This window comes from Protopterus annectens, chromosome 6.part1 (genome assembly GCF_019279795.1).
Source record: "Protopterus annectens isolate FY-2018-M chromosome 6.part1, PAN1.0, whole genome shotgun sequence".
Classification (NCBI taxonomy): domain Eukaryota; kingdom Metazoa; phylum Chordata; order Ceratodontiformes; family Protopteridae; genus Protopterus; species Protopterus annectens.
In genome coordinates, this window is record NC_056738.1 from 125,064,268 (window position 1) to 125,089,593 (window position 25,326).

Genomic DNA, 25,326 nt, shown 5'->3' on the forward strand with positions numbered 1-25,326 from the left:
CAGGCTTATTTCAATAGTAAAGCATGATTATAAATTGTTCATGTCTGTAATTTCTAAAGGAATGGCAAAGGTAATGCCAAAATTGATCGATATGGATCAGTGTGATTTTGTAGAGGGGAGGCAAACATTTGACAACATTAACAGAACATTGATGATCCAGAGGGAAGCAGAATGTAAGAAAATACCAATGTTGGTGGTGGGTCTGAATACAGAGAAAGCATTTAACAGAGTAAGCTAGGACTTTATGAACAGGGCAATGGAAGCATTTGAATTTCTTGAAAACATTAGAAGGTTGATCAGGAAAATATATGAGGGATTGGAGGCAAAAAGTAAAGTGGGTAGAGTCCTTTCTGATCATTTCTGCTTGAGCAGTGGAACCAGGCAGGGGTGTCCTCCTTCCCCTTTGTTATTTTTATTATATTTAGAACCATTGGCAAAGAAAATATGGGACTCAGAAATTCAAGGATATAATTGGTATGGTAGTCTTGAAAAGCTGTCTTCATTTGCAGAGGATATAACTTTACACCTGACAAAACCAGAAAGATACATTACTGTGTTGTGGAACATTTTGAGACAGTTCCAAATCTTTTTGGGATACAAAATTAATGAAGCTAAAACAAAGGCAATAGCGGTAAGTTATGTACCCAAATATAAATTGGTTCAGCAGTATCCATATTTATGGAGACATGATAAAATGAAGTATTTAGAGTATGGGTTAAAAATGATTATGGCGTGGCTAAGGATATGTAAGAAGAGACTAAACAAAAGATAATACACAAACTAGAAAATGGAAGCTTTGTTATATGGATATGGATAGTAAGATACAAGCAGTTAAATTGTTTTTAGTCCCATTAGTCTTATACACAGGTCTGACATATGTTTATCGACCAGAGGAGAAGTTGTGGATAACAATTAATAAAGAGCTGAAGGACTTTATTTGGGAGGGGAAGACGATAAGTGTCAAGTGGGATATGCTGATTCTTCCAGTAGAACAGGGTAGATTGGGAGGGGGTATTTCGGAGCTATACAGTTAAGGATCCTATACATAGACTGGGATTTTGGATAGAGGTCTTTAAGGAGAAGAACAATAATCATACAGAATATTTTGTCTATAAACTAGCAGATGGTATCCTAAGAACTAAGCCAACACGGGAATGGAGAATGGAGATTCTGCTGATAAAGATGACTGCAATTAGGGATATAGACAATAGCAAGAGGGGGCTGGAATTGTTTGGAGAAAGCTGGCAAAGGAACCAAGGTATTGGGAGCAAATAACTAGAGAGGGAAAGATGATAGAATGGGAAGACGCCAAGAATTTATTTGAACTGCTGATCAGAGATTGCCTTCCCTATCAAGGATTGATATCAGAATATAGGCAAAGAGAAATAAATGGGGGGAGGCTAAATGAAAGATCAGCAGTGGTAGTGTTTTTAGTAGAATCTTGCCATTAAAAAGGAATAATTAGTCTAGCATATAAAATATTGCATGAAAACTATAAGAATCAATCAGAGAAGGTTAGAAAGGATTGGGAAGATAGATTGGATAAGCAATTCACAAAGAAACAATGGGAGGATATATGTATGTCTCCCAAATATGAAACAAAATCTAGAAGATTTAGAATTTTTGCTTGGAAATGTTTACATAGATATTTTTATACCCCAGTTAGACTCCAGAGAATTTTTATCTGGTAGATGGCAAATGTTGGAGGTGTGATGGGGAAAAAAAGAGATGATTGAGAGTATATTTTGTGTGAGTGTGGTGAGTTGGCGGACTTTGATTCCCTGTGGGATGCACCATCGGAGATGCTGGTTGGGCAGATTGGTGTGACAAGGGAGATGATTTTTCTGAGTTGCTATACACAATCAGAATTGCCTAGACATGGTAAGACCTTGCTGTGTCTAATTATGGTGGTTGCCAAAAAAGCAATTACTAGAAAATGAAAATCTAATCCAACTATACTAGAAGTAGTGATTATAGTAACAGAGATAAAACAACTGGAACTGAGGTCTTTAGAAAAGGGTAAGAGCAAACTACAGAGGAAAAATGGGAATTGTGGAAACAATTCATACAGGGGAGAATGAGGCTTAAAAGAAGGCAGGACTTAAATTAGCAATGTAATGTTTAACTGAAAATGATTGGGTAGATTATAAGTGATGTATAATGTTTGCAACTGGGAGTGTGTCAGTATGGTTTGTGATGTAAAATGCTAGCAACTAGGATTGTGTCAATGTGGTTTATTTTCATGTATATAGATCTATGACTGCCTATGTCGTAAGTGATGGTTTAATAAAGATGGTTCTTGTTAAAAAATTGGCAGGAATTAAAAAATGGGCAGGAATTGAATAATTTATGCAATGTTGCTTAGGTTATATGATATATAGCAATATATGTGAAATATAATGTTTGTGAACTTGTTAATACAGTTTGATTACGTTCATATAAATTTAAATGTGCCTTTATCACAAGTGATAATTCAATAAAGGTTTAAAAAAAAAGAGAAAGAGATCCTAATCATTAATAAAGGAGGTACTGAAGAATTACTTTCTGGTTCAAAGATTTTAGATTCTCCAGTTTACAACATGGTTGTATGAGCATAGAGTTGGCATATTTAAATAAGGGGATGTGGGGAATGAAGAAAGGCTTGCCTGTGCAAAAAATACTTTTTTTGCAATTCAGTCAAAGCTTTAACTGGACAATGTCAGACCATTTGCAGTAGAAACTTTTTGACGCTGCTAGTTGTAAATATATTCACTTAATGTTAGTTTAGTTCTAAACTAAGTGCTAGTCTCAGTACAATTTACAGAATTAGTATTTCCTTTATATAATAATTCTTCAAGGACTAAAACACGATCATGATCACGGAGCCCTTTTTCTATTAACAGAAGTACAAAACAAAGTTGTTGAATGCCTCCAGTGAGACACTTGCACAACATTTTAAGAAAATTCTGTGTATACTTTAAATCTATCATACTTTGATTTGAGCCTGTGAGTGGGAATAAATATAAAATATAATTACTTGTTGATGATATCCTTGTTTTTGTTGCTTATTCAGCAGTGTCTGTTAATAGTCTTTTTGAAACATCAGCATTGTTTTTTCCTTTTACCTTAATAATCAGAAATGCTTGCATTGAACTTTGCTTTTCCCTTCAGGTATTCAGTTTCCATCAGTTAATAATAATTATTTGAGGGCTCTACTTAGTAGATTTCAAGAATTAATGTGACTTAAGTCTGCAGCTAGGTTATTTGCAGGATGAGATCAAACAGTAATCTCATCTGTTTATCCCCCTGGAGCAATGATTAGTGATAGTTAAAATTATCTTGATGCCAAAGATTGTATGTACTTTTAATGTAACTTCTTTATTAACTCCTCTTTTTTCACTAAAGAAAATGAGTAAGTAGTTGTTTAAATTTCTTTAATACTCTAACAAACTTAGGTTTGCATTCCAGTAACTCCCATTTGGTTAGAAGGGCAGGTGTGATTTTTTTTCCCAACATTTAGCCATACCATCTGTTCTAAAAATATGTATTCCTGACTAAACCCTTTATAAGATTCTTTATGATAAAAGAATCAAACCCAACAAGTATAAAAATGTATCCTCAAAGAAGAGAGGTTGAAATCACTGAGCACATCAGACATACTTGAACAGGGCATTTCTGAAGCAGTTTAGACACATTCCTTGATATATGTGGGCCCATCATTTACATTAAATAGTTTAAAGTCTTCTCTTTGGCTTTATACTACACTCCATGACTTAAATATTGACTTGTCCTACTTAGTCTTAGTAAAGATGTTAAAATGTTATGCCTCTAGCTAGATACATTTCTTTAGAATGGTATAATAAGCGTCTTTAGTAAGGATCCTGTCAGTTTATCAACAGCAAATCTACCGAAGGCTGGTAGATTGAAGAAAAGCTGCCTAAACAACTTTCGCAGTTAGTTGAGTTTGAGCTTTTCTACACTGTTTTGTGACCTCAGATTAGGTATACATAAGTTCAGTGGATATGGATGGTGTACCCCACAATGGGGTGCATAGCGGCTTACCCTGCAAAAAATATATAACTAGTGGTTCACCAAAAGTTGCTTTGGCAGTTTTTTTCAGTCTACTGGCATTGTATAGATTTGCTGTCAGTGGATTCACATGATTCTGTTTGGCGCTGGTATATCTGTTCTGAAGATAGTCAGTTCTACTCACAGATCAAAAAACAAATGACAATTAAGTACTAATGAATGGCCGTATTATATGCCTGTCAGTTCAGTATGGTAAAGAAAAAGGGCAAGACATTTCAATATTACACTAGGGTAAAATAAAACAGCTCTGCTATTGATCAAAATTCAGAAAGACACCTGCATTTCAAGTAGATATGAGCCATTATTTTATGATTTTTAAGAAACCTTGAAAAGGACATCCCTATTAAAGTTTGAAAATTCAAATTTGAGAATTATGCTAAGGAAATCATAGTTAAAGACAAAGCCATGATTCGTAACTGTGCCAGTAAAATGTCTTCCTGTCATTGTGATGAATATTTTCAGGGAAGCTCTTATGTATACATTTTGTACAATAAATAAACAGCTAAAGATGTATCATAAAACTCAGTTTACCTGTTGGAATTGTTTTGATATAGTAAAATGTACACAGAGTCAAATATTTTAGAATAATCTTCATTTAGCAATATCTGCCTACTGAGTTAATACTATTTTCAGAACTTTTGCTTAGGTAATATATATCCAGGCATCTGGTACTTTTTAATTCTCCCATTCCAATATATGTCATAACAGACAGTGTCATTTGCTATGGATCATTTTGGCAGCTGCAATGAATTCATAGGGCATGGAAAGTTGTACAAAGATACGTGTGTGTGTGTGTGTGTGTGTGTGTGTGTGTGTGTGTGTGTGTGTGTGTGTGAGTGTACATATATTAGTATTTGTCTTTATATATATATATATATATATATATATATATATATATATATATATGTGTGGTGTGTGTGTGTATATATACATACACCACACACACACACACATATATATATATATATATATATATATATATATATATATACACACACACACACATTCACACAACACACATATATATATATATATATATATATATATATACATACAGACTCGTGTGTGTGTGTGTGTGTGTGTGTGTGTGTGTGTGTGTGTGTGTGTGTGTGTGTATGTATGTATATATATATATAAACACACACACACATGGTCTATATTACTATGTCGAAAGACATGTTTGCCGAACACATCTTAGTCCACATGGAAATATTGACCTGCTAAAATCCCAAATGGCCGGTCAGCAAATTTTTTCCCAGGGGGGAAAAACTGCTCGGCCGTCATCGGGGATTTGCCCTTTTCTCCACTGTAGTGTGATCTCGGAGTTCTTATATTTAGTTAGGGGGAGTGTGGGGGGCAAAGCCCCCCATGTTGTAGGGTTTGAAAGGTTTTTTTTTTTTTTTTTTTTTGTGTATGGCCAAGCAATTTTTTTTTCCCTCTGGGGAAAAAGTTAGCTGACTCAGCTGTTTTCAAGATTTTAGCAGGTCGATATTTCCTTGTCGATTAAGGCATGTTCGGCGAACATGTCTTTTGACATGGTAATATAGATCCTATACATATACACACATCGTTCAGATTGTCAGATGTCTTTTGTTGAGTCAGAAGTGCACAATTTGCCACTTCCAAATTCACTGACCACAAGGAATGCAGAGAGATGGACTTGCCTCTCCTGCAGGACCACTCTGAGCAGTCATTTCTAAGTTTCACAAAACCCTTGGTGTTATAGTTTTTTTTTTTCTACAAGCTGTTTGCAGAATGCAACTTGATGAAAATATCTAATGACTAGAAATTTAGGAATTTAAACTACTGTGTGCAGATTAATAATAATGTCACTTGTGTACTTTAATTGTATAAATAGCTGTTGCCTTTTTATATTCTGTAAAATTTACTGACTGTATGTTGAGTGTAATGAAATTTTGTTCTAGTTGCTTAGCTTACCTAGTCAGTTTTTCCTTCCAACCCATTCTTTCTTTATTATGGTTAAATATTAATAAAACTTTTACCACACTGTAAAAAGCACTATCATAATGCTGCAATGAAAAGCACATCTTGCTTACTGAAGACTGAACGGCAAACTGTATATTTTCCTTACAGGATGCAGAATCAGAAGATGAAGAGAATGCTGAAAAAAATGTGAATCTTGAACTGGTTTTTGGTTATCATTTTAAAAAGGGGACTGGAACAAAGGTATAGTCACATTAGAAGACATGGATACATGCATTTGCTAAATATTTCTCTTTCACATTACTTAGTCATTTAAGGAATTAATTTTGGGTGATATAAGAGGTGCACACAATTTGCTTGTGTGTTATACTGTTGTGAAAACTTGACAATATTATATGTTTGCCATTGAGACATTTTATTAGATGGCCTGCTATAGGTTCTTTTACTTTCTGCAGTGTTTTGTACTGAATTCAGCTTTGGTCAGTGGTTAGCACTGAATGAATTGATCTGGTTGGCAAAAATAACAAATTGTGACTATCTCATACTGCAGATATGCATCTCTATTGACGGACAATATTTCGCTTAAGCTGTAAACTTGAAAAGATAAGAATACTTACAATCCCTTCTGGAAATCACCTGTGTGACAGTGTTTTCTTATTTAAATTGGCACCACTGTAATTGAAACCAAGGTTAACTGTGCACATCACATCAGCATAGGTGCTACGCTGTCTGTGTGGGCCATGGGCTTTGGCCCTGGTGATATTTGGAATGCTGAGGCAGAGCACCCCCAATAATATGCTGTACCTTATGTATTTATCTCTAGGCAGAATGTATTTGTTCTTCACTATAAATATATTTAATTATTATTATATATATAAATTATTTTTATATATATATATATATATATATATTTATATATATATATATATATATATATATATATATATATTTATATATATATATATATATATATATATATATATATTTATATATATATATGGGTCTATATTACTTTGTCGAACGTTTACTTCAGGGAATGTGAACACAAATATGGGTCTATTTTACTTAATCGAATGTTCACTTCTGCAAATGTCTGTTCAACAAGCACAAAACAGCAAATGTTCATTTAAGCGAATGTTCGCATCCACATAGTCTTCAGATCATTTTCACTTGCTCCTGACAAAGCTCTTTCGCATTAACTCTGGTACTCACTTGGACTCTGCAAATTCCCTTGAAGTAGTAGATTCCTCTGAGGTACTTACAGGTTCTTTTCATTTTCCTTCCTGTTTCCTGCCTTCAAAGGTGTATATTTTAAGCTTTATTGGTCTGTTTATGATTTGCAGTGCAGACTATGTACCATTTTTGTTACCATGTTTTTAGCATGTATGGCGATCCTGAGGTGGAGAAAGTCACACCTTACCTTTTGTTTGTATACAAGAGGTAACACAAAGCAGGACATTACTTTTTGTTAATGACATTGAGTTCAGAATATGTTCAAACTGCAGGATTCTTCTTTACTAACTGAGCCAAAAGAATACTTGACCAACATCTGCACTACAGAAAGCCAGCTGATCCCCACATACACAATTGCATCACTATTTATCACCTTCAGACAGGATGTCCACATATATGCTCATTTTTAATAGGTTCCTCGGTAACTACTAGGCTAGATGCCCTTGCGGGCAATTTTAAGCCTTGCCATTTTCCCTTTTTATACTCAAATAAACCTATCCCATTTCGTTAGAGATTGGTTTTACCCATCCCATGGTCGATAATTATAAATTACCCCTAATGATAATAACTTGGATCATACAGCAGATAATTTGAGGGGACAAGTACATGAGATAAAGCATTTAGGAACTGTCCTCTATCAGTTAATATTGCAGGGGGCAGTCTTGGAGTCAGTTTTCTGTTTCCCATCCATAGATCCAAGTTGTGCTTGCATATGGACAGGGCTTAGCTTTGTTTTGTCTGGATAGGAAGTCTGTTCCAGAGCAGCAGTATCCAGTGAAATAAACTTGTACCTCCAAACCATTCTTTTGATGTTGCAGTAGAGGCTTACATCCCTAGAACAAGTATTTTTTATGCCACTTGACTTGTTGAGATACAGTAAATCCATCCGTATCAGGTTGGAGGATGCCTTGTATGCTAGACACAGGTCATCTCTTAGCAGTCCATAAGTCTGTCCATGTAGGACATGTTATTTAGGCCTTGTATCCTATAAGAAAGGTGGGTGGCCACGGTGGTGCAGTGGTTAGCATTGTCGCCTCACAGCAAGAGGTTCTCCGGTTCGATCCTCGGCTGGGGTGCCTTCTGTGCGGAGTCTGCATGTCCTCCCTGTGGTAGCGTGGGTTTCCTCTGGATGCTCTGGTTTCCTCCCACATCCCAAAGACATGCTGCAAGTGGATTGGACACTCTAAATTGGCCCTAGGTGTGAGTGCGTGTGTGTGTGTGTTCCTTCTGTGGAAGGTTGGGCGCCGGGCTGGCAACTCGACACTGTAAAACTCCACTGCCAGTCATGAGCGAACAGGTGATCCGCTGTGGCGACACCTAACCGGGAAAAGCCAAAAGAAGAAGAATCTTATAAGTAAGGTATCTCTGTGGGCATTCCAGTTGTTGCATGTGTCTGGACAGATGCATGCCAAAGGGGGCATTTTACTCAACGATTGTCAAATGAGGGCCAAGTGAAGGGGGACAATGACACCCCTAGATCTAGATACAATCCTTTTGTTTATAAGCTGTATAATATTGAAGGACTTTCTTATGACATTCAATGTTTAGGTCACTATCCACATAAGTTCACAAATCCCAAACTACTGGGTCAATTCTTAGAGGCATATTGTCAATGTGGTAGTTTCCTGGGGTAGATGACTTCCCAAAAGATTACAATAATGCATTTTTTGGCATTTAGTTTCGGTCCATGATTTTGGTACCAGCTATTTGTTTCGGACAAAATTTCTTGCAGAATGGCTAAGTCATGCTGCTGACCTCTTTTCTGTTTTTTGCATGAAGTTTACAAAAAAAAAAATGCCCCTGCACTGAGAGACTTCCACTTTCTCAGTAACTCCTACCCATCATCCCACCTGTATTAATTAAGTTGCCAACACTGTTCCTCCATCTTCTCATCATCTCCTTCATAGGTGATTACTAGGCTAATTGCTGCTGCTTTCTTAAGGTCCCCAGCTATGGACAGAAGGCTGTACTTTCCAAGATGAGTTAAACCTAGTACTTTAAGCCTGTGAGGTAAATACATTAAATATTTAACAAACAAAAAGGCCAGCACCAGGGATGGAAGCAGAAATATTTTATTGTTGATCCAATGGTTCAACAATAAAATATTTCTGCTTCCATCCCTGGTGCTGGCCTTTTTGTTTGTTAAATATTCAAGCTACTGTGGCTCGTGCATCTGCCGTACTTGCTAGCACATTGTTTTTTGGAGTAAATACATTAACCATTATGTCACCCCCCTCACACACCCAAAATATACTGGCTTTTGCTGCAGTTGTAGACCACTGAAAGTCAGGTATCCCTTGGCCTGTCTGAACCAATCCTACTTGCCCTCTCTCCCCATATTAGTATGTCATAAGCCCTGCAGACTACCGTTCCAAGTGCATATGTGAGAGGTGCAACCATATAGCCAAACTGGAGGCTGAGCTCTCTCATCTCAAAACTGGTGTAACCAGTCAGGAGGAGAAGGTAACCTCACACAACACAATTCCTGTATCACATAGTCCCACCACAACAGCGAACCAAACACATAAAAACACAAAAACATACTCGGGGGCTCTAAATAAAAATCTACCTAAGCAACAGAGACCTCCAAAGCAGACATCCAAGCAAACGCTACCCCAAAACAAAACACGTACAACACATAGCACACAAAGTCAGTGTACCAAGCAGTCACAGCCCTTAAGGCTGAATAACACACCTGATACTCTTGCAATAGGTGACTCTCTTGTCAGACACACTGACGTCCCGCTCACCAGGCAGAATAAAGAGAAGGTCACAGTGAGCTGCCTGTCGGGCGCTAGGATCCGCCACATAACGCAAGCACTCAGGTCACTCCAAAGCAAATACAAATATGACTCAGTCATTGTACATGCTGGCGTGAATGACCTGAGACGTACCTCCCTCGACTACATGAAAAGAGACATAGAGGAGCTCTCTGATCATGTAGCCCAGGCCGGTATGACCCTGACCTTGAGCAGCATCTTACCCTCACCTAGAATGATGCCACAGTATAAAGACAAAATGATCGATTTTAACAATTGGCTAAAATTTTGGTGTCATTCAAAGGGGATCCAGTGTCTGTCAGCCTGGGATGACATGCTCGACAAGCCACGTTGCTTCGCTAGGGACAGCTTGCACCTGTCACCCCTGGGCTTTCGGATATTGGCAAAGCTCTTGCCACCCCCATAGTGCCTTTTTTAGGCAAGGCTCAAAAGTCAAACCCACCTCCATAGACAGCACAAGGACAAGAAACTAAGGGTAATACTGCTAAACGCTAGAAGTCTTAACCTCAAGATGCACGCACTCGAAGCTCTCCTCAGTATGGAGAACATCGATATCTGTGCAGTGACAGAAATCTGGTTCAAGGCTCCAGAGAGCACCCCAGCACTACCAGGTTATACCTCATATCATGCTTTTCGGCCCCAAAACCCGGACCGAACCACAAAAGGAGGGGGAGTTTCCATATTTATCAAGGATATCCACACCTCCAGGTTAGTGGCATTGCATGAAGTATCGGAGACCATCCATGTGCAACTGACAGTGGGCAAGACTGCTTTTCAGTTTATAACATCCTACAGACCACCCTCTCAAAGTCAAGAATCCCACTCGGCTTCCCTGAAAACATTGGAGAACATGAAGATCTCTCCGAACACCATTATATTGGGTGACTTCAACTACCCAAACATAGACTGGGAGCATTACTCAAGCCCCAGCACCTTAGCCCAAAGGTTCCTGGAATTTATAAACTCAAATGCTATGGAACAACTAGTCACCACTCCCACAAGAGGGGAAAACATACTAGGCCTGATCATTACCAATATGGGGACTCTATGCTCCATACCAGAAGTATATCCCTCATTGGTAAGATCAGACCATAAATTAATTTCACTAGATATCCACATCCCGACCCCACCCCCAGCCCAGAAAACCACAGTGAAAAACTTCTCAAAAGCGAACTTCACACTTCTCAAAACCGAAGTGGAATCCTTCAAGGCCCCAGGGCCAGTGGAAACTACGGCCCAAACTGCAGAATCCTATATAAACGCATTCTACGGACATCTCCAGGAATGCATGGATCATGCTATCCCAAACAAAATCAAGACCCAATCATCCAAAGGCAGGCGTCCAGTCTGGTGGACCCCAGCCATAAATAAACTGTACAACAGAAGGAGGAAGCTACTACATGATAGAGCAAAATCCCTAAAAGGGAAGGCATCTCTGATCAGTACTAGCAAAAAATTACGATCCCTCATAAAATCCTCCAAGGCCGGCTTCGAGAGAAAAATTGCACAGGACACTAAAGACAATCATAAGGCTTTTTTCAGTTATGTTAGGAACCTGGGATGCAACTCCCAGACTTGTTCTGAGTTGATTCTAAACGACAAAAAATACACTGAACCCACAGACATCGCCAATATTCTGGCAGACAGGTTCAGTGCAAACTTCTCCACCCCTCCCCCCCAAAAGAGCAAGTATCTATCCCGGCAGAGTGCAGCCTCCCAAACATCTCTGATGCTCAGGTGAAGGCCGCCCTCTCCAAAGCAAAAAACACTGCTTCCATGGGACCAGATGGCGTCCCGGGTTGCATCCTACATGGACTCCAAGAAGAACTAATCCCTCAAGTAAAACTGCTGTACAATCTCAGCCTCACTACAGGATATGTGCCCAAAGAATGGCGTACAGCAACAGTGGTCCCACTCCACAAAGGTGGCGCCTCTACGAACCCTGGAAACTATCGCCCCATAAGCCTGACTAGCCTAGTCTGCAAGGCTATGGAGAGGATCATCATGGAACTCATAAACAAAGACATTGGGGACATACAGACATTAGATCCTACCCAATTTGGCTTCGTCAAGGGCAGATCCTGCCTTTTGAACCTGGTCGACTTCTTTGAAACATTCACCAAGGCCATAGATGAAGGGAAGGTAGTCCACACAGCCTATCTGGACCTCGCAAAGGCATTTGACACAATACCCCACTCGGGCATCATAGATAAGCTATCCAGCCTAAATATAAACCCCTATGTCACAAGATGGGTCGCAAACTGGCTCAAAGACAGAACCCACAGAGTCAGAGTTGCTGGAGCCATGTCATACTCGAAACCGGTCACAAGTGGCATCCCACAAGGTTCTGTCCTGGGACCTCTCTTGTTTGGTATTTACTTTTCTGAGGTACAGGCCAACGTGGGAGGACTATGGCTCACCAAGTTCGCAGATGACTGCAAACTGGGCGCCATAATCGACTCTCCAGCTGACACAAACATCCTTCAAAAAGGTCTCAGAGAGACGGATAACTGGTGCCAGAGCCATGGTCTAAAGCTAAATGCCAAAAAGTGTATAGTCATACCCTTTAGCAAAAACAATGTGCCCACAAATTACCACATAGGTGGTAACCCACTAAGTACAGAGAAAGTAATTAGGGATCTGGGGACCCAAGTTGATAGCAATCTCTCCTTTGACAACCACATTGCCAAAGTGGTTAGAAAGACCTTCTACATAGCCCACCTCATCATGAAAGGATTCACATCTAGATCAAGAGAGGTAATCGTGCCCCTTTATTCATCCCTCATCAGGCCCATCATAGAATACAATGCCCCCTTTGGGATGTACCTTACCCGACACCTGCAGCAATTAGAAAGACCCCAAAAGTACCTCACCAGGAGGATCAAGGGACTCAAACAGATGCCATATGCTGCTCGGTTAAAAAAACTCCAGCTCTACTCAGTTGCATACCGCCTACTTCGAGGCGATCTATGCCTGACATATAACGCTATGTCCAACCCAGAATTAATGGACATGCTCTACCTCAGTAAATCTAAATCCCTTAGAGCCACGCGCTCAAGGGACTTGAACCTCAGCACAGAAATAAATAGAACATGCTGGAGGGACAGATTCATAACCCAGAGGCTCCCTTCGCTCTGGAATAGAATTCCAGTTCATGTTAGGCAGAGCACCTCAATGACTCTCTTCAAGAAGAATCTTGATGAGTGGATGGGGGATCGTAGGTTTGTCCCGGGGATTACTTCCATGTCACTATTAGACAGAGGCACAGTAAACTAAACTTTAAAAAGGGCACAGTATACTCAAATCAAGGGGTGGCATAAGCCAAACACAATCGGGCTAGGCTTATAAATGCCCCAGGGCAGATAGCCTAGTATGAACCTATGAACCTATATGGTGCATAATGCTAGCCAGCTTTCCTACTTTGCTTTTCCATCTACCCAGTAAATTCTATTTCTAGATCCTTCATACTGTACATTATCTCATCACATGAGGCATGCATATTCAAGCTAGGACATTCATGTCCCACCCGTCTTACAGAGAATACCATTTTTTTCTGCTTCCCTTCTTTCTCCCTGGTTCTTCTCCTGTTTACTGATCAGTCCAATGCAATGCTAGCTTTATTCACCCATCTCAGAGCTGCAACTCTTTAGGTACTTAGCCCTTATACCTGGGTGCAAACTCCTAAGCTTTCCCTGTGTTTGTGATGCAGTCCTTATGGATATTGGTCACTAATGAGAATAGCTAGACCACCCATGAAATCACTGATAGAGCTTCCACCTCTAACCTTGCACTGCTAATCATAAATATGGTATGGGGGTAGTTGTGGCAAACTTTTATGTCATTATTTTAATCTTGATTCCTGCAAGTAGAATTCCTGATATCTGTTGTTTTGTGCTAATATACTAAGATTTATATAACATTTGCATAAGGTGTTACAGATTACTGTATCTTATGTCCACTTTTTGAGTGCAGTTATTCATGATGTACATGCCACTTAGAGCCCCATGAACAGAAGCTTATTGTCTATTTATTTTGTTTATTTATATTTGTTTACCAAGGTAGTGCACTTATCTCTGTGGCCATTTGCAGGCACAGTCTGGATGAATATGGTCACATATGAAATAAAACTTTTTTTTACAGATACAAGGATCAGCATCATTGAAGAGCTGCATGTTAAGTTTTCAGCCTAGGGATAGCCTTTTTTTCCTATATACTAATTATCTTGATGAAGGTTGTCTTCTGGGCAGCATGGTGGCCCAGTGATAATATTTGAAAACCATTGTTCAATGATCTGAAGTTCCGTCCTGACTTGTACTCACAACTCTCATATCCTTTGTTCAAGAATCAAGGACAAAGCAAAATATTAATAACAATAATAATAATATGGGGGTGACAAAGGTCCAAAATCAGGGACATTTTCTAAATATTACTCCAATTGACGTAAAACATTAACAGAACAACAAGTTTTGCTTCAACATGCATTCACTGAATAATAATGCTAATGTGTAGTATTACTGATTGTAATCTTTCATGATCTACCAGAAAATCAAAAATATTTTGAAAGGCAGAACAAAAATATGGAAACATCAGGGAAATCAGCTACATGCGGTCAAACCAGAGATGGTTGAGAGGTATGCCTCTACTCACTGTCTGTATGGAACTTGCATTTTCTCCCTTTGTGTCTGTGTTTTTCTCTCGGTACACTAGTTTCCTCTAGAAATATGATGCTTGATTAGATACACTAACGTGTCTTTAAGTGTGTATGTGTGAGAATATATTCCATTAGCATAGTAATCACCTATGAAAGGTGAGTGCACTACCTGTTGAACCACTGATTCTGATACTTTATTGCACACTGTATTCTAGATAAATCCTTAACTGTATCCTGACCAGGTTAAGCTAGTGCCATGGCATAGAGGGATAAAGCTCTGACTGTGGCCCAGGTGACATAGATTCAGTTATCCACTTGAGTGCCTAAGATACTGGCTGGGGAAGGATGGGTGTATCTGTCCTAGAAGGTGAGGGGTAGGATGGGTGTGTCTATCCTAGACGGGGGAGGGCACATGCTTGGATGCTTCCTGAATATGATTGGCAGGGAAAGGATGGGTGTGTCTATCCTGAAAGGGGAGGGGCAGATGCTTGGATGCTCCCTGCATGTGACTTAATGGAAGCTGATGACATGCGATGGTGGTGTCCTAAAGAAGGAATGATGGGGGATATTGGCTAAGTTACCAACAGGTCCCTGTTCTATAACCCCCCCCCCCTCCAAAATTCAACAAACGTGTGAGGAAAAGTGAAACCTGTTGGTAACTTAGCCAATATCCCCCATCATTCCTTCTTTAGGACACCACCATTGCATGTCATCAGCTTCCATTAAGTCACATGCAGCGAGCAACCAAGCATCTGCCTCTCCCCTTTTAGGGCAAAACACTACTCAATAGCAATTTGACGCTGCACAAGGCACTTCAATCTCCTCTCTGGCCTCAAAAATAGGTCAGAGTAACTCCAGGGGAGGAATAAGAGAGCCCTGTACACCCAGTGGATGAGTGCAGGCCCTTGTGGTAGCAGATGAGCAACTGTGAGGAGGGCATCTTGTATGGCTCAGTGGACTTGGAAAGTTAGCATGTGTGATGGTGTGAATGGTTCTAATCTAGAAGTACCCACTTCTTAGCTGAGAAGTTGGCGTAATGGTTAAGTTGTTTACCTTGCAAGCGTAAGGTGCATGGTTCGATTCTCACATGGAGTAATTGGCTAGGCTTAAAATAGCCCACAAGAGCAGTTAGCCCAGTACTAATCTAGTGTATGAAAATAATATGCAGAAAATGTGCCCTGAACAATAAGAGGATGAGTTTGGCATCTTTCCAGTTCACTACAGTTACCACTGTGCCAGTCTTGATATTACCAGCTGACTGATTCTGCTATCAGAGTAAAGTGTGATATCTGGCACATATATGATTGATAGAACCAACCACAATACCAAATCCTGCAACATTCAGATGACTAATGTGTTATCGCAAGATAACTGCCAAGTAGCTACAGTGTCTACTTCTGTTCAGTTTCTCTCCATTTCATCATATGTTTATAGCATCCATACCTATTAATTTTGACTGTCATATAGCACAGTGTTGTATGCTTTGCTGAAGTCCAAATGTGTTACACCTGCTGGTTTCTTTTGCCCATGTCAGTTGTGCCACAGACATGGATAATGCTGGGCAGGCAAAATCCCTGCCGGACATAGTCATATTTCTTACAATTATCAAGACATTTAGACTTCAAGAACTCTGCCAGCCTGTCCTTCAATTTTTTTTTTGTTTCTTTTTTTTTTTCCTCAAACTTTCCCTGTAACAGAAGTGACACTTTTAGGCCTGCAATTGCATTCTCAGACCCACTGTTATGCAGGGTAACTATCACTGTTACTCTCCGTTCTGAACATACCATTATATTTTAAAAGAAAGCTTCTGTGGTTTAGATAGCTGCCTGTGAAATACTACCACATACTCCTTTTATATCAGACGAGGTAGTCCATCCAGTTCCCGTGCCTTGTTTCGATGAAGCCCCTTAAATTATTTTTCATCTTTTGTTCTGGCCATACTTATCTGTCTTCTGATCCCACCTTCTAACCTTCCCTTTGCACCTTACCCTTCCATCCCTTTCTAAACATCAAGTCAAAAATAATTTAAGTGCTTCTGTGTTGGGTGAGTCCTTTTATGATTTTCTGTTTAGATAACACACTCCTCTGTCACCACTTCATTCTGTTAGTCAATGCTTTCTGTGGGGCAGATTAGAGATTACCTTTGCTGCCCAAATCTGATTTCCTTGTAAACCTTCTTTCACAAAATGTTCCTAATTTTCATATTTGTGAATGTCCTTATATTTCCACTTATAATCCCCTTTAATTTTCCAGGCTATTTAATTGTTTTCCTACCATTTCTTCTTCTGATAACAGAATTATTCTGTCTTCTCTAATTACTTTGTGACGCGCTGTCACATCTGGCCTGAAGTCAGTATCCCTGAAAGCCTAAATGCTTTCATTTATGTTACATTATTCCTTAACAACAATGAAAACTTATGATCAGACACATTATTCAGAATGATTAAGAAATGTATTGTAAGCATTCACCCCAGTCCTTGAAATGTACCCAACGAATGAAGTGTAAAATCTGCAGCTTCAAAAGGTATATCTTTATCAAAAGTACATCCTGTGAAGAACTCTGAACCATAGACTTCAGATTCCAACCTGGAATTTTAATTTTCTACAAAGTAATCTACAATGAGAGGAGAAACATTTACTCCTTAAATGTGTTAAAAAAAGTGCCATCTAATTAAGTGACTTACTTTATATGTTGATATATGCCACACATAACAGAAGGCCAAAGAACACAGTGTTCTCAACCTTGAAAAGCAGAGCATGTACCTAGTGTCCCTTTCTTAGTCACCAATGGAGAAAAATATTTTGATGCTAAAAAGGTCACCAGTTTCTTCAGGAGTGAAATGGTGCAAAGAGGAGTGAGGGGTAGTTACTTTGGGAAGGCATATTAGAAAACAGACTTTACAAAGCAGACTGAAAGTATTCAGTTAGTGCATAGGGTTAAGAGTTTGAACTGTTAACACACTGTTTCCTTAGCTGAAGATCGAGGGTTTGATTCTTTTCACCTCCTTTTGCCTATTGTTTGTGACTCTGAGTGAGCAAGTCACCCTTTTATTTATTTATCCTTTTTTGACCAGAATAACCCCTCTAAGCCAGCAACTTCTTTACAGGGGAGACCTGAAATTATATTCATACTGATTAGGTGAAGTTTGGCATAGTCATCAGGGAACATCCCTGCTCTTTTCAGTAAGTGCTGTTGGATCTTTTACATCCAACTGACTTGCCATCAGCTCAAGCAGATGGGACGTCAGTTTAACATGTTATCTGAAGGATGGTACAGTCAGGAGTGCAACACCCCCTAATGCTACAGTGTAGTGCCAGTAATGGAAAAATGAATCCAGTAACTTGGGGTAGGACTAGAACCCACAGCCTTTTGATCTTCCACCATCAAAGGCAAGTGAACTTACCTGTTGAGCCTCTAACACTGCCAGTGCTTAATAATCACCCCTGAAAGAGGATACTTGTGTCCAGTGGGCTTTTCTTGTTAAGAAAATGCATGCCTTCTGCAGTAAATACACCTGATTGTAGATGAGAACAAATACCATTTTTATGGCCAGAAGCATAATGTGTAAAGCTGAACACTGTGCTTCTGCTCACTTACTAGTTATGTGCTGGAAATTAAATATTCAAACTTATAAAGAATGTAGAACTCGTATATTGGCCTTGTTTATTTTTTTAAAGAAAAAGGTACGTCTTCAATCTTTTTTGTATAGAAAATAAAATGCTCTGCAATGTATAATTTTATTCTTAATAACTGTAAAGGGTGTAGGTCACTTTCTGCACATTTGTAATTCCTCTTATTTATCTGAATTACCTGCTCTGGTAATGAGCATTTCCAAAGTCATACATTCTTTGCGTATTCGGTATGGTAACATAGTGTGACGATATCACTTTAATTGCCTCTGCCATTTATTCATCTTTATGAAAAATGTTATAATATAGTATTCTTGCATCACATTATGCTGAAATATTCTGACACAGAACCTGTTTCTTTTTGCAGCAGAGTACTTCTTTCTTGATGCAACCGTTATTCTTGATTTCTGCCCACCTAGCTGCAAAAAATCTTTTGAGTTTTGAACTGCCATTTCTTTTTCATGTTTTCTTAATTTGCCATTTTGTGCAGGCTTCACTGATGACCTTATGCGCTCTGAACTGAATTCTATTATGTAAACATTTGCATATTCTTTGAAATAAATTCTTTTTTCACATTTGCAGTTTCCCTTGGTATGGACAGAATGTGTCTTTTAAGACTCTTTTAGATCTGTGTATATTTAGAAAATAAATTTATCCACCTTTAGTCACTGAGTGACTGCCAGTTAGCTTAGGCTGAGGGAACTGACAGTTGAAGACATCCAATTATCCATGTTTAATTACTATATTTTGTTAACCATTGAGTCAATGCCACTTTGCAGTTATAAACTGGGGAACATATACACTGACATATACAAAAGACATCAAAGAAGACATAATGTTATGTATGTTCTGAAAATTACAATCTGATGGATGTAATATTCACAAACTGAAAGATACAGATTTACTGTTCCTTTATAATACTATAAAACATTAACAGTAGTGATCATTAAATCTTAAATCATTTATTATTTTACAGAGTATTTATATTGCAAAAGAAAAATCAAAGAGAGGACAGGTCTATAAATAATTATGTCAAAACAGCCTAGCAGAAGATGTACTTGGAGCCATAAAAATCGCAGTTACGGAAACATTTCCATTGCTTAGAAGCAATTACACTAAATATGACTCTATTTATACGTTACATTTTGCCACTGAGTTTACAGTCTGTTTTTTAATAACTGAGGAGACTTGCTATGGCATTCAAATTCTCTAGCTTTACATGTACACCAGGTCCTTGTGACCTGTATCGCATAAAAGCCATCACTTTCTCAGTGTAGCATTTTATAAGCAGATTATCGTTGAAGAAACCAGAGTGTTAACCAGATTAGACTAGTCTGTAACCATAGAATACAAAACCCAGTAAGCTGTCCTATAGTATAAAAAACTTATGTAGCTCTCAGTTTATCTGGACCATAGTATACATAATCCAGATGAATACTGGTTTAGCTCTACTATAGCAGACAAAACCTAGTTTATTCTAGCTTATTTGCATCAAAAACATCAGCCCCAAACAAGGATGCAGGCTGTAATACCTTTTTTCTGTTAGTCATCTTGACAGTGTAGAAGACTGATGCAGAAAAATCAAATCATTTAAAGACAATTAAAAGGTCAAACCACCTCATTTTCATTGCTGTAAAAATATGGGATTTTAACCACATCTCTTCTTATATTCTCACTTTTCCAAAAGCTTTATTTCCAAAAAAGACTTTTTTTGCTGAGTTTAACTGAAGTTTGTTATTACATAGCCATCTATGTCCCTTGATAAAACTACTGTACATGCCCCCTTGAATTCTGGGAACATGGAGGGACAGCATCATTAATATAGTGAGAAACTTTTGTCCTGTCGCAGTGTATACAGTTTCATTAATATACAGTGAGTGCAAATCAAACTGGAATGGGTATTGCCTAGTGTCTGTTAACATTCCATCACTGTAAATTGAAGTAGAAAAACAATGAATATCTGGTAGTTAATGCAGAGGATTACTGCTCTGAGCTGTTAAGCTACTTCCTGTAGCACAAGGTTTAAGTCTCACAACCTTCACTTACTTAGTACGTGACTCTGAACAAACTGCTTAACTAGGTAATGCTCTGATTGAATTAGGAAATTGGGATAGGCTCCTCAGTGGTCCCCTGGACAGCATGTCTAGTAACTACCTACAAAAGGGTAAAGCAGTTAGTGCAAAGTATTAAGGCCGTGAGTTAATTCCTGTACTGCAAGGTTTGGCTCATATTCTCTACTGTGTGACTGAGCAAGTCACTTAATGGATGGTGTTCTGGGACAATTTTTCTAAGGTCCACAGTGGTCTCTTGGGCTTCATATCTAGTAATGGCCTATGACCCTTCTTTAAAGCTAATCTGCTTCATCAAGATTGTCTTATAATCACAAGTATAACGTTATTTTATAGAATTTAGAAATAACGTGGCGTACCTCTCAACTGTCCAGATTTTCACATAATGTCCAGATTTTTGCCTCATATTTTTGGTCTGTTCATTATAAAACCTGTGGTTTTCTGGCAAGTCACTGAAATGATCTGAGATAATCACATACATTTGAGTTTCAGACTTCAAATCCTTCAGAAAATGTGTGTTAAAACAAACCCTTTTACTCTAGTAATGTTCTAAGTTTTTAAAAGCAATATATAAATTATGTCCCTTTTTTTGGCCCTTTGTCCCCCCATTTTGTCAAGCTTTGTCCAGATGTCTTGTACTAAGAGGTTAAATGGTATGTCTCTTCCTTAACTAGCATTCTGAAAGCATAGTTAAGATTTTTATCAGGGCGGTATCAGCCCTCTGCTGAGTTCTGTATCCTTACTAAGTATATGAAATAGGCCATTGTCATTGCTGTTGTGATGGAAGCAGTGGAATAAAAGTATCCATGGGCCAGATGGCTTACCCAGTTAAATGATTAAATAAATAAATTGCCACACAAGAAAATAAATTATTTTATGAAGCAACAGCCACATACAGTCCTTCCCGTAATGCAAAGAGCAATACTGCAGACCCTCAAGAAATAATCAAGAATGGCTTAGATTTAATGAGAACTGCATTTTATTAAAGTATTTATGTAAGCCATATACAGAGGTGTAGACAACAAACAAATGTTTTTTTCACCATCTTGTGGGATGGTAAATAAGCCATAGCTGAGCTTTCACACAGAAGGAACTGGGTTTAGTAACTCCTTAAACAAAAGTCCATTAATAGTAAGACTCAAAACAAGAAATGCTAGACCCTAATGTCACTTCTTACTACAAAGTACTAGCTGTAATGCCAAATTTTAGATGCATTTGTCCTGTAATGCATGTGTTATGTTATCTTGTAACTTAGAATGCGACTGTGCGACCAACACATCTTGGACTTTACTATTTTTTTTTAAACCTAGTACTGAATCTAAATCATCTTCATTGTTTGGAAATTTACTTTTACTTGGTCAGTCCTCATGAGGATACCAAAAATAATTCTATAATGGTCTGATTATTCTTCACCAGACCAAGGTTAATTTATTAGTAAATAACAAATGATATTGCATAACTGCAGTGTAACCAAGTGACTGAGGGGAGCAAAAAAAAAAAGAGAGGGAAAGAAATGCCAGTATGACTATTATAAACACATACGTTATGTATATATATAATGGGTACATTACATTTGGACAAACTTGTAGTTGGGTGAAGGATTTTACAGTGTCAGAACTGGTTGAATGTTTACATTGTAGAAGGACGTAGTACTTGAAATGCACTACACTGAAAATAAGGTAAGCAGGGTGGAGAGTAATGACAATGGGTTCATTTGTAATGAAAGTTTCAGCATTGAAGTTGTGTGTGTGTGTGTGTGTGTGTGTGTGTGTGTGTGTGTGTGTGTGTGTGTGTGTGTGTGTGTGTGTGTGTGTGTGTGCTCATGCATGCATGAATGTTTGCAGGTCAGGGTTAGAGTAAGGTTTAGGAAAGGGGATAGATTTGTTAACGTATTTATGTGCTGGTATATTTGAAGAGTGTGTGTTTGTGTCTGTGTGTCTGCCATTAAGGAAGGGGTGTTTAGTAAGGGTAGGGTTAGCATGCTTTAGTAATGTGGTGCATGGGGGTGATAAAGATAATGTCCCCTGCCTACAATTATTTATGTATGCTAACCCTACCCTACCCTTAATCCCAGTCCTATACATTAGGGTACCATACACTGTTTCCCAAACAGTACCAATGTACAGATAAATTATGTCTACAATTTAATATTTCTTTTTTTTTTTTTTAAGAATAAATGTGTTTTGCCAATTTGTGGGAGTGATCAATTCTTCTTCTTCTTCTTCTTTTGGCTGCTCCTGTTAGGGGTCACCATAGCGGATCGTTTGTTTCCATTTCTTCCTGTCCTCTGCATCTTGATCTGTCACACCAGCCGCCTGCATGTCCTCTCTCACCACATCCATAGACCTTATCTTAGGCCTTCCTCTTTTCCTCTTACCTGGCAGCTCCATCCTTAACATCCTTCCTCAGCACATGTCCAAACCAGTGCATTCTCACCTCTCTGGCTCTGTCTAGCTTTGTCTCCAAACTGTCCAACTTGAGTTGACCCTCTAACATACTCATTTCTAATACTGTCCATCCTCGTCACACCCAGTTCAAATCTTAACATCTTTAACTCTGCCACCTCCAGCTCTGACTCCTGTCTTTTTGTCAATGCTACCATCTCCAACCCATATAACATAGCTGGTCCCACTACCATCTTGTAGACCTTCCCTTTCACTCTTACTAGTAACCGTCTTGTCACAAATCACTCCTGACACACTTCTCCACCCATTCCACCCTGCCTGCACTCTCTTCTTTACCTGTCTTCAACACTCACCAGTACTCTGAATTGTTGATCCCAAGTATTTAAACTCATCCACCTTCGCCAACTCTACTCCCTGCATCCTCACCATTCCTCTGTCCTCCCTCTTATTCACACACATGTATTCTGTCTTAGTCCTCCTGACCTTCATTCCTCTCCTCTCCAGAGCATATCTCCACCTCTCCAGGGTCTCCTGAACCTGTTCTCTACTCTCACTACAGATCACAATGTCATCCATAAATGTCATAGTCCAAGGGGACTCCTATTTGATCTCGTCTGTCAACCTGTCCATCACCATTGCAAATAAGAAAGAGCTCAGAGCTGATCCTACATGTAATCCCACCTCCACCTTGAACGCATCTGTCAATCCTACCGCAGACCGAGTGATCAATTCTAATATACTTATATAGGTAACACACACACACACACACACACACACACACACACACACACACACACACACACACACACACACACACACACACACACACACACACACACACAGTCTCTCTCTCTCTCTATATATATATATATATATATATATATATATATATATATATATATATATATATATATATATATATATATATATATATATATAAAATATATATGTAATATATACTATATATATATATATATAGTGCATTATTTGCATATGTTGATGCATATATAGAGAGAATAGAGAAGGGTCTGTTGTGTATAACCAAACCACCCTAATGTTGAATGTAAAACACCGACAAAATAAGTCTGAGCATACACAATATGAAACAAAAACAAAACCAAAAAACAATAATATCAAGAGAGGAAGACTGTTTCCTCTGCTGATATTAAAACTAACCCACCCAACCCCAATAACACTAGCCTCAAATTTGTCTGAGTAGTGGTGGTGTTACAGGAAGGTTTTAATGATGTTAAGATGTAGGGTTAGGATTGGGAAAAGGGCAGTGTTAGGGTTAGGGTTAGCACCCATTAAAACCCTTCAATAACACTGCCACTGTACAAGACAAACTCAGACACACAAACAACACTACATATATCCCCTAACCTGGCTCATACCCTTACCCTAAAATACACAAACTCGCATACAACACCCAATACATTTTTAATGCAGGAGGCAAGCCTCCCTGCTAACTATATATACCACCTCCAAGATTGCGCAACAGTGGAGAAGGGGCAAATTCCATCATTCAGTATTTTGAATTTTCAGTCTTTTTGGAGCAAATTCCATCATTCAGTATTTTGAATTTTCAGTCTTTTTGGGATTCAGTCTTCTGATTTTCAGTCATTTGATAGTAAACCTCAGTTGGGCACATGAAAATTATAGCAATGGATTTTGTTTGACTTTTATTTGGCTAAACTGAAAATGGAGCCTATTTCCTGAATATGTTGCCATGTCTTCAGCTGTTATGATATATTGAATCTGATCTGCTTTTATGATATTGACAAGAGTGCATAAGGTGATTTGTGGCTAGTGGTACCTCTCCCAATTTCATTGCCATCTGCTGTCCTAGCAACTATACATTGTCAGTTAGGGTAATCCCCAGTGTTTCCCCCAGCAAATTCCGTACAGCTGATAGTCAGTTTCAGAATACCAACACAAATAATTGGTCCCACATTAAAAGTAAAATATTTTTCAGCTAAGCTATTCACCTTCCCTTACTTGGGTTCTTCTTAATGACTACCATTTCCCTTCAGCTAGTACCACCAGATTCTTGTCTGGTACTTCTTGAACTGGAACTGACCCCTTGATCTCTGAATCCAGTGCATATTGTCTAGACCCTTCCTAAATTCCATGCATCTTCTAAGTTCCTGTCACAGTTCTGCCTCTCATTTCTCCATGCAAGCCTATGCTAGCTTCACATTGTTATATGATTGCTATTCATTTTTCGGGGAAATGCTTGCTTGACGTCACTCAAGGGAAACATGTCTCTTCTTGGCAGCTGATTAAGACTACATGTAATATTTAGGGAGTGTCGTATTTCACTGTTGATTTTAATTTTATGGGCTTTATTCTCAATAAACCTGCCCTGCATTTTCATTTATTTTCAGAGGAATATCCCTGTGAGCCAGAACCACTCCGGTCCCCTTTCACAGCACAGCAGGCAGTCAGTGACTGTGTTAGGAACCAAGCGTACCAGCTACACACGTTTAGGATGGAGAATGTTGGCCAAAGCTGAACCCCGTCACTCATTTTTTTCCAAACATATT

General features: G+C 38.7%; 1 protein-coding gene across 1 annotated transcript in view; it reads left to right on the forward strand.

Annotated features, from left to right (window-relative positions):
• The window catches only part of MAP3K20 (mitogen-activated protein kinase kinase kinase 20), a 1,351,048-nt gene that overhangs the window by 991,958 nt on the left and 333,764 nt on the right, over positions 1-25,326 (forward strand). The window contains exon 15 of the mRNA XM_044075552.1: positions 6,163-6,255. Within this exon, the coding sequence (XP_043931487.1) occupies positions 6,163-6,255 (93 nt within the window). The remainder of the gene's footprint in view (positions 1-6,162; positions 6,256-25,326) is intronic.